General features: G+C 40.2%; 1 protein-coding gene across 1 annotated transcript; it reads left to right on the top strand.

Annotated features, from left to right (window-relative positions):
• Positions 1-11,589, top strand: atg4da (autophagy related 4D, cysteine peptidase a). The gene is made up of 11 exons (XM_042485811.1): positions 1-341; positions 1,741-2,008; positions 2,171-2,254; positions 2,590-2,763; positions 3,429-3,780; positions 3,898-3,962; positions 4,096-4,247; positions 4,394-4,472; positions 7,758-7,834; positions 8,068-8,187; positions 10,165-11,589. Exons 2-11 carry the CDS (start codon positions 1,792-1,794, stop codon positions 10,342-10,344), a joined length of 1,500 nt encoding a protein of 499 aa, XP_042341745.1. The 5' UTR covers positions 1-341; positions 1,741-1,791; the 3' UTR covers positions 10,345-11,589.
• Positions 11,590-13,456: the final 1,867 nt, after the last annotated feature.

Here is a 13,456-nt window from a genome sequence, read left to right as displayed (position 1 = left end):
TGCTGTCAGAGGGAGACGCTAAAGCGGCGGCTGGTCAGGGCACTAAAAACCCGCTATGTACTGGACTATTTTCGCTACACTGTGAACAAATTGGCTTGTTTGTTAAATGGAGGAACCCGCACCATGCTGACAATAGCTGTGCTTTACTGAACACTTCATGTTTACGGACAGTGCGGCTCGAAAAGCTAACATCTAGAAATGCTAAAGTTAGCCAGCCTTAGCAAGCTGCTACATTGAAATTGATCCGCGAAGACTGCCGTAGTGGATGAAGAGAGAGAATAACGCTGAAATGGGTCAAAAAACTGCAATGTATCGACCAGCTTAACCGGCTTTTACAGCAGGTAAGTAGCTGTTAGCTGGCGAGTCTTTAATTTCAGGTGAATTAGCCATACTTAAAGGTGGTGTAACATTACGGCGGTCACTTGATTGTTAGGCTTGTATGTTGCGTTAACAGAAAAATATTGGTTACTGGGACCAAACGGACACATTAAAATTACTGTGAAGGTGTTGGCCATAAAGTAACGTTACACTGACTCTCACACACACGCACTCACACACATTACTCGTGTCGTGACAGACGCATGTCTGTCCTGCGGCGAGCAGTCGCTTGAGGTGTAGCTGCTTGATCTGCAGTGAGGAATGGTAACAGACACCATAATCAGATGACTTTCACAGACGCTGAAAAAGCTCGACATGCCGGTTGTCAAATGCAAATCACATGACGTTTTTTTTCTCCACATAAATTTCCACTTCATCACACACCGTCCTACTGTTCCTTGTTGAAACTACTACTCATCAGTTTCAGGGCAGGGTGGAAAAGTCACTGGTAATTTCCTTTGTGTGTTGTTCGTTGCGAAAACAGTAGTTGAAGACAGATGACTTCAGTTTATGATGACAGCCTTGCACTTATTTGTATTTTTCAGGAAGTGTTGACTTGCCTTCAGACTGCAGGCTGGTTGTCGTGCCCGTTCCCCTTACAGTATAATAAAGTCATGTGGATTTTAGAGTGTGAAACATATAGCCTGAGAAATGCAGATAAACTAAACACTCGTCTACTTACTAGCTTTCTTTCAGCTTTCAATATTATTTTCATTATTCATTCATTTGCAGAGGATTTATGTGCCTTGTGGAGCTTTACGATCTGTATAAATCCACAAGAAAAATCCTCTAACAGGGAGGAAAAGAAAGAAACCTCAGGGAAATCAACAGGGGAGGATCCCTGTTCCAGGACAGACATGCAATATACAGTATGTTCCATACAATAGACTGATATAGGAATGGTTACATAATGAGGAGAAACTGAAGCTAATGTTGTCCCATGGATCCTTAAAAAGTTTTAAAAGGCATAGAATTAATTAAGGGCCTATATTAAAATGTCGTAAATCGGTCTTTCAAAATCTTTCAAGTGCCAAGACATGAGAAGTATGATTTTTTGTCATTTTTTATGACATTGTATTGAAAAATGTCAAATTGCCAACACCATTTTTTAAAATAATTTATCAAAATTTTAATCTATTTTTAAATGTTGTGTCATTGTAATATTGGTGTTAAATTTCATTAATAGTGGCATCACAAAGTATTGAATCTAACTTGCTGTAAGCAGTAGGAACCCTGTCATTATTGATTAAATATTAAGTGTAAGTTAAAGAGTTTCTCGACATGTGTGAAAAGTGTTCGGAGTGAAGAATGTGATCACCTGTCAACAGTCAATAATTTACCTCATTTTCTTTCTCCTATCAGATCTGTGTTGCAATGAATATCGCCAGAGTTCAGCTCTGAGGGCTCAGAGACATGAACTCCGTTTCCCCCAGCGCGGTGCAGTACGTAGGGGGAGTGATGCAGGATGAGCTGGTGGAGAGCCGGAGGCAGCAGCCGCTGGAGCGGCAGGGCAGCTTCGGTCTCCGGCCGTCACAGACTTCAGATTCTAGCAAAGAGGCAACGGGAGAGCCGGACGAGATGGACAAACTGAAGGCCAAACTGATGTCAGCATGGAACAACGTCAAATATGGTTTGTACCTGAAGGAAGAGTGTGTGGATGCTTCTGTCTTGAATTGTATTTCAAGGTCAACAGGCTGCAGAAAAACCATGACAAATATCTGACAAATTCTTAATCAACCTTCTTCATTTGCTACTTTGCCAACTTTCATTTTACCTGCCTCTCTTTCTGTAGGTTGGACTGTCAAGTCTAAAACTTCCTTCAACAAGATCTCACCAGTCACTGTCCTGGGACACTCTTATCTGCTCAACAGTGAAGGTAAGCTGTAAATACAAAAACATATCTTTAAAATCAAAAGTTTGATCCATTTCTTATCAGAAGTGCCTTTCAGATGCTTTGTCTCTTCTCTACAAATAGACTGCAGGTGTTGTAGTGATGTGTGTTTTGGTTAACCTCAGCAGTGTAAACCCTTTTCCTCTGAAATGTTGCTGGGTTTACATCAGAGAGCACAAAGCAGTAGACCGTAAAAATGTAAACTGAACTGTCTCATGTCAGATAAACATGAGATACAGGTTATAAACAGTTTGAGTCAACACAGCGTTAAGTGTTCTCTTGTTTTCTCTCTTCCCCTCCTCCCCTTTGTCTCCTCTCAGACGAGGTGGAGCGGTTTCGTCTGGCTTTTGTGTCCAGGATTTGGCTGACCTACAGGAGGGAGTTCCCTCAGCTGGAGGGCTCCACCTGGACCACAGACTGTGGCTGGGGGTGCATGCTGCGCAGTGGGCAGATGCTGCTGGCACAGGGGCTCCTGGTCCATTTGATGCCCAGAGGTTTGTCTCTCTCTCACAGTTACACAGTTTTACTTTCACACAGAACGTATAGATTACTTTTACATAAAGGGCACCACGTGTAAGCCAAATGGGACATTTTCAAAAAGCTGACTGATCTTTTTTTTTTCTGTGAAACCCATCCGTCCTGCTAGACGGAACGACATTTTAGATACTCCCTCTTGAAGTAAATACTTTCCTTCAAGACAGCTTATATTACAGATCTCTTCTCTTTTTAAGGTTTATTAAAATATTTTTATCCAGTGCATTATCACTGGATTTGACCTCTTTCCCTCTGTAATTTTTGTCTTATTCTGGTGTTCTTCACGTTATATATCTACCCGGCAATTTTTTGTTTACACAGTTTGACTCATGGTGTTTCCTGCTGTTGATGTCTCTTCATTTGTCCTTTACTTATCCTGAGTTATTTATTTATTATTTTTACTGCAGACATTTTTCGTCTGTCTGGTGGCTTCTTGTGTTTCTGTCTTCTGTTCTGTCTCATTGAACATTTTTTCATTGTGTCAGTGCTGATTACAATGGCATTCAAAAGAAGCCTACTCTTTGATTGTTTAAAACCAAAGACTAAAGAAATTTTTTAAAAAAAGCATTCGTCATATCTTTAGCCATACTTGGTTGCTAAGTGTAAACCTTTCTGTATCCTGTAGATTGGGCTTGGCCAGATGCACAGCAGTTTACCGATGTGGACTTTGAGGTGTTTAGACCGCGGTCCCCAGCCCGAGCTGGAGGGGTCCCTATCCCGTCTTTTGGTTCTCCACGAGGATCCAACACCCCTGAAAAGTCCCTGACGAGTGATCAGGCTCCCAGATGCAGCCAGAGGAAGAGACCTGAGTCTGTAAGGGACAGGCAGGCAGAGCCCATCCACCACAAGCTGCTCACCTGGTTCGGGGATCAGCCCCCGGCACCTTTTGGGCTTCACCAGCTGGTGGAGATTGGCAAAAGTTCAGGGAAGAAGGCCGGTGACTGGTATGGCCCTTCTATAGTGGCACACATACTGCGGTAAGGGCATTTGAAGAGATGTTGCTCTTTTACAAGCAATGATTTACCGTTTTCTTAAATGATTTACAAACTTAAGCATTGACTGGAATGGTGAATTCTCTTCTTTTTTTTCCCCAGGAAAGCAGTGGCCAGAACCTCTGTGCTCCACAACCTGGCTGTATATGTGGCTCAGGATTGTACAGGTGAGATTAACAGAATAGAAGCTAATCTCACCTGTCCAGTTCAGAGATAACATTATGTTGCTTTGCTTCAACATGTATTCTTCTTGGGAATGTCTAAAATAGTCTTTTCTCCTCATGTTTGTGTGCCCTGCAGTGTACAAAGAGGATGTGGTGCATCTGTGTGACATGTCATTGAGCCAGACTCCCCCTGATCCGTCCAGCCAGGCCTGGAAGTCTGTCATCATACTGGTGCCTGTACGTCTGGGAGGGGAGGCCCTCAACCCGTCCTACATCGAATGTGTCAAGGTCTGAATATTCAGCTCTCACAACAGCCATCCATACTCAACCCCTCTGTGCTCCTCAGAGGAATATTTACTCAAGAATTGTTTTTTCAAACTTAAGTTCTGTCTCAGATCTCTTAGCTCACATTGACGTCTTTTTTCCATTTCCAGAACATCCTAAAGCTGGATTGTTGTATCGGAATCATTGGAGGCAAACCGAAGCATTCACTGTACTTCGTTGGCTTCCAAGGTGAGAACTTTTTATTTTTGTAAAGAATGAAAGGAAGCAAGGGATTTAAGAACAATGGGCATCAATGTTTTCTTATTTTCTTATATTTGTTCTTGCACAAAGCAGTAAGAAGCAAAGAAGAAAATCCTACGTGGTATTCATAAAACATGCACTTACAACTGTTCTCAACCACTTGAGTATGTTGATGGAATGTGTTTGACCTTTAATTGGGATCATACCAGGCAATTTGCAATTACACTAGGGAAACTCCAAAGTAAACCCATCAAAGCGCAGCAGACAAACTTAAAAGCCACTGAAATTTGACAGGTAACATTAAACTTGGACAAAAAAAATAAAAGAAGTGCCCATCATTTTTCAGTTATAGGAAGTAAGTGGTGTCATCTTCTATGGTAGTAGCAGGTAGCCCCGATTAATTTTCCTCCCATGTTTTTTATAAAGTAAATTTTTATCACCATTACTGATAGTTTAAGACAAGGCAAGTTTATTGGTATAGCACATTTTGGCAACAAGGCAATTTAAAGTGCTTTACATAAAACATCAAAAGCATTGAGAAAGAGTGCAAAAGAAATGCATTATAAAATGGCATTAAAATACAATTTAAAAACACCGTCAAAAAGTTGGAGAAGACTAAGACAGGCATAAAATACAAGAACAAATGTTACTGTGGACTTAAAGAAATGAATAAATATTTGATTCATTAAAAGGCAGCAGTAAATAGAATAGTCCTCAGTCTTGACTAAAACAAAAACAGAGTCGGAGCAGACCTGCAGTTTTCTGGAAGTTTGTTCCAGAGATGTGGTGGTGCCTATAAGTGAAACGCTGCTTCCTCATGTTCAGCCTTGACTTTGGGGACACAAAGCAAACCTGTCCCAGAAGACCTGAGGAGTCTCGATGCTTCATACTGTAGCAGAAGGTCAAAAATGTATTTGGGACTAAAACCATGCAGTGCTTTATAAACCAACAGTAGTATTTTGAACAGCAACAGCAACATCAGCTGCAGTTGTCTGATCGATCTTTTAGAAACACCTGTAAAGGCACTGTTACAGAAGTCAAGTCTACTGAAAATTAATGCAATTAATGCTATTAATGTTTTTCCAAATCCTGCTGAGACATAACTCCTTTTATCTTTGATATGTTCTTCACAGCACAAACCACAAGTTGGCTTTTGCGTGTACTGGGTCACGTGTGGTCTTGGGCACTCTTAAAATTTAATCTCGCTTAAGAAGAGTGGGAAATATGCAAGCATTGATTAATGCCACAACAGTTTAAGATCATTTCATGCATGAGGAACAAAATCCTCATTTAGAGGATGGACCTGGTGTTCTTTGGAAACAGCATAAAGAGTCAGGACCAAAGAGAAGCCAACATTTTTGGCAATATCTGCCTTAGAATGGAATTTCGCTTGTAATATCAACCAGACGTGATATGCTTGCACTGAACATGTTGAACTCCCACTCCTGCCTCCCTTTAATCTTGACACTCCCGTTTGTTTCATGGCTGACTCATCTGTAAATGGTTGGCAAACTGAAAACTGCTGTGTGCACAGTGAGTTGCTGGGGGGCTGAGTAAACCACAAATAACTGTAGCTGTATTTATATAGAGTCTATTTTTGTAATAGTCAAATGTTTTTTGATATTCATGAGTGCACTCTACCAGTTTTTCTTGAGATTCATCTTTCCCATGGTGATAGCCTTTGAATTGTGGATGTGAAACTATGACAGCTGGTTAGCCTTTCCTAACCACAGGGTAAACTGACTAACTAAATACAATACAACATGGTATTAGCTCAGTAACACTAAAAATATTCATGATATTCAATAACAACAAGAAGCTTTGGGCTCATTAGCTATTTTTGCTCATAACGACTCCTAGGTTTTTGGTCAATTATACATTCTGCTTCAACAGTTTGCTGTTTTCAGTACAGTAATAATAGTTCACATAAGGCAGGCCAGTCTCCTTCAAACATTTGCTCCTTGTGGAATATACAAAGGCCTATTGAAAATGTCAATTTCAATTATTATGTAATTAAAGGAGTGGTGCCATACTTTGTTCTTCAAAGCTGTGCAGTTACAGTCAGAACCAAAATAAAGCTAGAGCGCTGGCTGTGATAGACTTATATATCCCGTCAACCAACACTTTCCAAAAATACATTCATTACTAATCAGCAATTTTTATTTTTTCTTACTGGAACAAAGATTCTGAGAATTATTAACAAGACACCCAAAATTATCAATAAGAAGAAGTGAAAATTGTTTTGGAAACCAAACCTTTTTGCTGAGAAACACAGGGTTTCTCAGCAAAAAGCGCATCCATTATTTGTAGTGGCCTGCCACAATTAAAACATCTGCCACCACAAATAGGTTTTCTGTTTTTGAAGTTAGATCATCCATTAGGAGTGCTGTTGGAAAATTTATACTGTTCGGTCATTCATTGCACCACACTCCCAGAGCGCAGAGCGTACTTAAGGCGCAAACAAAGCAGCAGAAAATCAGGTGTGGTGAAAGTGAAACTTAACCATTCATTCTGAAAGTTTGCATTTACTTACATAAGCTGCTCCTCTCACCCAATGAAACTATCTAAGCAGCTGTGAAGGGATCAACAGATCAGTTATCCACCCTGTAAGTTACAAACTGCTGCTGAGAGGAATTGTGGATTTAAAACTCCCAGATTATCCGCTCAATTTTTGAAGAGTTCTGCGATGCAATAACACCTCTTGTGGCTCCTGCTGCATCATGCCTGAGGTAGCCAGTTCCTACCGACAAGCTCTTAGCCATAGTATCATGTGACCTATAACAGTCAAAAAAGCATTTCCACTGCAGTTTTGTGAAATATGGCTTTTTCAAATTGCCTGAAAAACCACCTCTTGCGAGTGTAAAAATGTTTTTGTAATAAGTGGGAGGTTTTTGTTGTTGTTTTTTTAAATTGCCGTGTTTCCATTAGGCATATTTCATTCATTTTAGGGTTAATGGAAACCCGCCTACTGTCATGCTGTGGGAAACACATTAATACTTTTAAATTTAATTATAGATTTTTCTGGGTGCCGGCATTTAATGATGGCTAAAGGAAACTGCAGCTTATTGCAGTTGGTATCAGCATCACCACTCAACCATGACAGCTGCATTGTGGGTCAGTGGAAAATGGGAAAGGAAGAAAAGGGAACAGCAAATATGTGACTGAGCCATTTGTCCATTTGTGGTCAACTGATAAGCACCTGACAGGTGGTGATTTTATACTTTCATACAATGTTTCAATTCCTCTTCCTCTCTTCTCCTTCCCGTCTGTTAGATGAGCAGCTGCTGTATTTGGACCCTCACTACTGCCAGCCTGTGGTGGATGTCTCACAAGTCAACTTCTCACTGGAGGTGTGTTGCATATCCTTCTTCTCTCTTCACATTGTTGTCACTATCTCTCTCTCACTCCACTCATCCTGGCTTTTTTTTATCTGTTTTTCTTTATCAGATCATATAATACTTTGACCGTGTGACTTTCATGCACAATAGTGTTTTGACTGCACTGACTGTTAAATAACATGTCCTGTCATGAACTCTTATTGACCTTCACTGTATGACCTCTGTCCCCGTCGGTCGCTGTCTAGTCGTTCCACTGTAGCTCTCCTAAGAAGATGCCCTTCAACCGCATGGATCCCAGCTGCACCATCGGCTTTTACGCCAAGAACAAGAAGGACTTTGAGTCTCTGTGTTCTGCTGTTAGTGTGGTGAGTTTGTGCGCCCTCTTGCCACGAACTGATTTTAAATGTCATAGCATGAATAAATGAAGAGAATAAAAAAATGTAACTTCCTAAGCTGTTTCACAACGTTTCACAAGTTTCACCAAAAATCCTACACCTCCTACAGATCTCAGGTCTATTGAAGATACTTGAATGATACTTTTTACAATCATTTACAAAAGTGCAAAACACAACATGCTGGCAGGGAGTGGAGGGAGGCGAGTGCACAGGAGCTTAAGCCTTTAAATATGTAGCTGTCAGGCTGGAGTCAGTCAGCTTCCTGGAATCACCTGTACAGTTATTCACTCTATTGTTCGCTGAGCTAATCCTAGTGGCTCATGTGCAGCCCATTAAACTCCGACCAAAATTTGCTTGGTGAAATTTGTGTTTCCTTGCTTCCCTTTCCTCCTGCCTGTGATCTCAAAATTGCCATCTTGAAGGATGTCTCAAAATTATAAAATGCATCTTGAGGAGAGATGATGCACAATGCATCCTTCGCAAAAGTCTTTTTGACACCTGTGACGTACAAATGTGGCGTGACACACAGATGGAATATATAAACCATGGTAGCTGACGTGCCATATTTAATCAACGTAACTTTAAAATGACTACTCCTAAGCACGGATTCTTTATTGTGTGAAACACCTGTTGCCTCAATTCTTCTCTCCTCCTTGCTCATATCTCAGATGGGATGGACTAAGACATGAGCAGGGGAGGCAATAAAAGGAATCAAAGATGGACCACCTGTGGAATAAGTAGAAAGGGAATGGAGTATTTTGGGCTGTAAACATAACCTTCAGGTGTTTGCATGGCTGATGGGCAAACAGCAGCAGTACACAAAGTTTTAAATTATACAGGTTGTACACTTTTCTTACGCTCACTGCAGCCAGGCAGTATCCTTTTTTCTCTTTTGCTTGTAGTATTTGACCATTCAGTAAAACAGGAATATAAAAAAAACAAAGAACAATAGTTCATGGATGGGAGGCCAACCCCACTGAGACTATATCAAATCAGTGACTTTTGTCAAAGTTCAATCTGATTGGACTCTGGAGCACTGCAAAGGAGGCGCCTTAATACATGATGAATACACTCTGAGCTGCCACAGTCAGTTTACCAGAAAGATCAACCAGGGCCTACACATTTAAAGGCATACTATGCAGAATTTTACTCATATTCATATAGAAGTAATCTGTCTCAATGATCGCTTATTATCCTCTAGAAGTGTGTGCTGGTGTATTTATCTGCAGAGACTCTGCCCCCTGCCTTTTTTTTGTATTCCCTTCTTATTTTGCTGTGTTCAGGAAACTCCCGGGCACAGCATACAGGTGAGGTTGAGACTTTATAAAAAGGTAGTGACCAGGTGCCACACCATAAGCAGAATGCATTTAAGAGGAAGCTATGAAAATTGCAGACACAGTACTTAAATGCAAATCTAGCGAGGCTGAATGCCAAGAGGACAAACCTTGCTGCGAAACGAGAGTGAATCTGGCTTGGTTGGCTTCTTTTGTTGGCAGATACTGTCCACAAAAAGTAACGGGGGAATTCCTGCATCGTACACTTTTAACACACGATACACAAGTGTGTAGATATACAAACACAATTTCACTGTGCAACCTCAAAATCATAACAGTGGGCACATGAGCATTGTTTTGACTTGACAGATTTGAGAAAGTTATATTTGCCGCTTGTCCTTCTTTTATATCTTGTAAAGTCAATGTTTATTCCTTTACTGCGGGTTGAACATAAGACAAACAATTTCAGGAAGTCAACTAATTATGAAAGTGAGAGATTCATCACCAACAAAAGTTAGAATTTGTTACAGCTGTGGTTTTTACAAACAGTGTGGACTCGCTAGATATTCTTGTACTCTCTGGACATTTTCTCGTTGAGTCACTGAATCTATGACATGTTCTGTAGCATTTTTTGATGCTTTGTTGACTTAACTTGATTTCGTTGTCCTCCCAGGCTCTGTCATCGTCGAAGGAGAAGTACCCCATCTTTACCTTCGTAGAGGGCCGGGGTCAGGATTACGGACTTGAGGGTCACAGCAGTAATCACAGTGGACCTGCAGCCCATATCCTGCCCCCGGGCAAACTTGGCAGGAGTAACAACAGAAGAAACAGTGATGAGTTTGTCTTCCTGTAAAGCTCTGAGCAGGATGCTCTCTCAGCTCTCACCTGCAGGGGGCAGAACAGGACACCTCATTTCCTTTCAAAGGGAAAGACATGTCAATGGTGCAGCTGCAAGGTGGACACAGCGCTTTTGTGCTTTATCGTCTTAACTGGTCAACGATAAAAAAAAAACCAAACTGTGTGGTTTCTGTCATCACCTTTTGTGTGGATGGATATTATAAGCTAACAGGCATTATTGAGCACTGGACAGAGCATTATTTTATTGGGCAAAGGCGTGATTTAAGAATCAGATCATTGTTAAAATACATCTCAAGTACTTGAAGTATTCTTGATTCACTTTTTCAGACACCTAAAAAAGCCTCAAAATCCAGCATGTATGAGTGAAATCAAGCGCTTTAAAGTACTCTAAGTACACTCAACTACTGCGTTTTTTTGTCCTGGTGTGAACTGGACATGCTGACAGGGATGAGGGGTCTACATGATATTTGATTAGCTCACTGGGCAGGTGCAGAGAAGCCTGATATTGTTCTTGACTTGTATTATATACCATCTGCTGAACATCTCAGTTTTAATTATTATCCTTTAGATTTATTTATCAGGTTTCTGAGCGTGTGTTCGTGTGTTCGTGTGTGTGCGCACGCGAGTGTGGCATTAGTGTAGTTTATTTGTTTGTCTTAAATAAGTGTACTGATGTATTTAGGAGTCTGTCGCATTGAGTTTCACAGGGGTTTCAAATTCTTCCATGAGTATCTTGAACAGATGTAAATTCATTCTAGTGTTGCAGTCTGGCCCAAATAGATCAAAGATAACCCAGTCCTTGATCTCCCACGTGCTTTGGCGCTTCATTATTTATCATGAAGAATATTAAAAACACCGAAATCTGCTCCTGCAGAGTTACTGAAGCCCCCAGGTGTGGAGGTGAAGAGAAATTATCCCTTTAGTTGGAGATAGATGTGTATCTTTACCTGGTAAATTAGCTTGCTCCATGAAGTAGGAATCTAAAGTTATCTGGATGTGTTTGCAAAGTTAAACCCAGAACAACTCTTTTTTAAACATTTTTTTTAAAGTAAAGTTAAGGTCCTGGGTTTTACTTTGCAAAGTTACAGTCAAAAAGACCTTACAAAATTGAGTTCTTGCCTTCAAGCTTTTGTTGCAATGTCATTTGTGTTTGTCCCTTTTTTACATGACGGCTACTACTGCAAGTTGCACTACTACTGTCATTTGGTTTGACGTCCTGATTAAACTTCAAACACTGGAATCACATTGCAGTTGTATTTCACACTCTATACATTAACAGTTTTGAAGAGATGGACTCTGTTTTTTTCTCACCTGATCACCGCAGAAGAAGCACTGACTTCAGACAAAATGTAAAGTCTGTCTTCAAAATGTAATTCCCATCTTTTTGTTTTATAGATCATTCCTGTAGTAAAAGGCTTGGACTGGAAACTCTTCCCCCATTCAACATTTGAAGCTAACCTGTCCTGTGACCTGGTTTCACTTTGAACTGAATGAAGGATGTGAATACAGAAAGGTTTTATGAATGAATTCACGTTATCTTTTTCCTGTGATAATCGTCCTGGATGGAAAGGCTTATATATTTTATAAGCTTGCAACTTTAAACCCCATGAATCCGTGCTGCAGTCAGGTTTTAAGTGTTGAAAACACTTTAATAGTACAAAACAAACATAAAAAAAAAAGAACTTGACTGCAGTTAACTTTAGAAATTTGAAAATAATATTGTGCATAGGCAGGGGCAGATTATTTGCTTTCTGAGCAGATATGGAAAAGGCCTCCCACCTCTCCTACAAACACGGAGAACTGGAACACTTACAGTTGTTTAGCCTTATTTTGTGACATTGTTTCGCATGTCTTTGTACTTGTTGTGCATCTTTTTTCTGCTTTTGTATCTTGTTGTAGTTGCTTTGTGTTTCTTTGAGCCAATTTGTGTCTTTTTTTTTAAGTTAATTTGTTTCTCTTTGCAGTTCCTTTGAATCCCTTCCTGGTGAGTACGTGTTAACTTTAGTGATATTTTGAAGGTGAGGTCTTTTTATGCCCTGACACTCATTTACCACCAATGTCAAAGATTTTGTTTAATCATTTTGGGAGGTGGAAGTATAAAATAGGATTGTGGGGGTCATCCACCAGCGAATTTTGATAATCAAACACTTAATTTCCTGCATTCTGGTGAATTCTGCTGCACCACTTTTCTGTGTCAATTTATGGCGTAAATGTCTGATTGTGTCAAAACCAAAATCCTCTGCTACATTCATGTTTTTGATTGTTTTTTATTTGTTTTTTTTTACTACACCATTACTCTAGTCTGAATGACCCCTCCAATTTATCATGATATATAACAGCCTAACACATAATAATTAATCTAAAAAATATAGCAGAAAAAAAAAAACTAATATTGAGGATACAAAAGAACTTTACATACGCATTATTATTGAAAAAAGAAAGAAATAGAGTAGAAAAATTTAAGATTTGATGTCTTTAGCACTTTAATGATATCTTTAACGGCTTGGTTTAAGCATGATAAAACACACATTCTTCTATTCTTTAATGCGTATGTTAAAAGTAAAATTTTATGATACAACAGTCCGACATACTAGTTAATGAGGGGGGAAAGAAATAAAACAGGAAAATTAAAGATTTGATGTCTTTAGCGCTTAAAATGTATCTTTAAGGGCTTGATTTAAGCGCATTTAATTCATATTCTTCTGTTCTTTAAAGTGTATGTCAAAGCTAACATGTGTGTACAGCTGCAGATGTTAATTCTCCGTGTAGACACACTGCCTGAGCCCACAGTACTGACCTGATGCACGGTGTGAGCAGAGCCCTGCTGGAGCTGCGCACGCATGCGCGCTGGTGGACAGCCGTGACTAGACATTCGGTCATAGAAGCTGTGGAGGGGGCGCTCGAGCACGTCGGTGAAACAAATCAACGCTTGAAGGCAGATTACTAAGAGGGTGAGTAGACTAATTGCGTCAACTGCTGCGTCTTCTTTTATCCCCCACAAATATCAACTCGGGAGCGCAGAAATTCAGCCAGGACCGCCTGTCCTGTTGATGCGGGTAGGTCAGTCGCACAAGCACAGTCCGCCATTCCCCTTTTTTATATTTAAC

Source organism: Plectropomus leopardus, chromosome 4 (assembly GCF_008729295.1).
Source record: "Plectropomus leopardus isolate mb chromosome 4, YSFRI_Pleo_2.0, whole genome shotgun sequence".
In the NCBI taxonomy this organism is placed as follows: Eukaryota; Metazoa; Chordata; class Actinopteri; order Perciformes; family Serranidae; genus Plectropomus; species Plectropomus leopardus.
The sequence above is the reverse complement of the archived record's forward strand: the minus strand, read 5'-3'. Positions and strand labels throughout refer to the sequence as shown.

Bases quoted from the DNA above. Each gene is read 5' to 3' on its own strand.
- atg4da (XM_042485811.1), top strand. From the start codon at position 1,792: ATGAACTCCGTTTCCCCCAGCGCGGTGCAGTACGTAGGGGGAGTGATG. The intron at 3,963-4,095 runs GTGAGATTAACA...TGTGCCCTGCAG, and splicing joins TGTGGCTCAGGATTGTACAG to TGTACAAAGAGGATGTGGTG. The intron at 4,473-7,757 runs GTGAGAACTTTT...CCCGTCTGTTAG, and splicing joins GTACTTCGTTGGCTTCCAAG to ATGAGCAGCTGCTGTATTTG.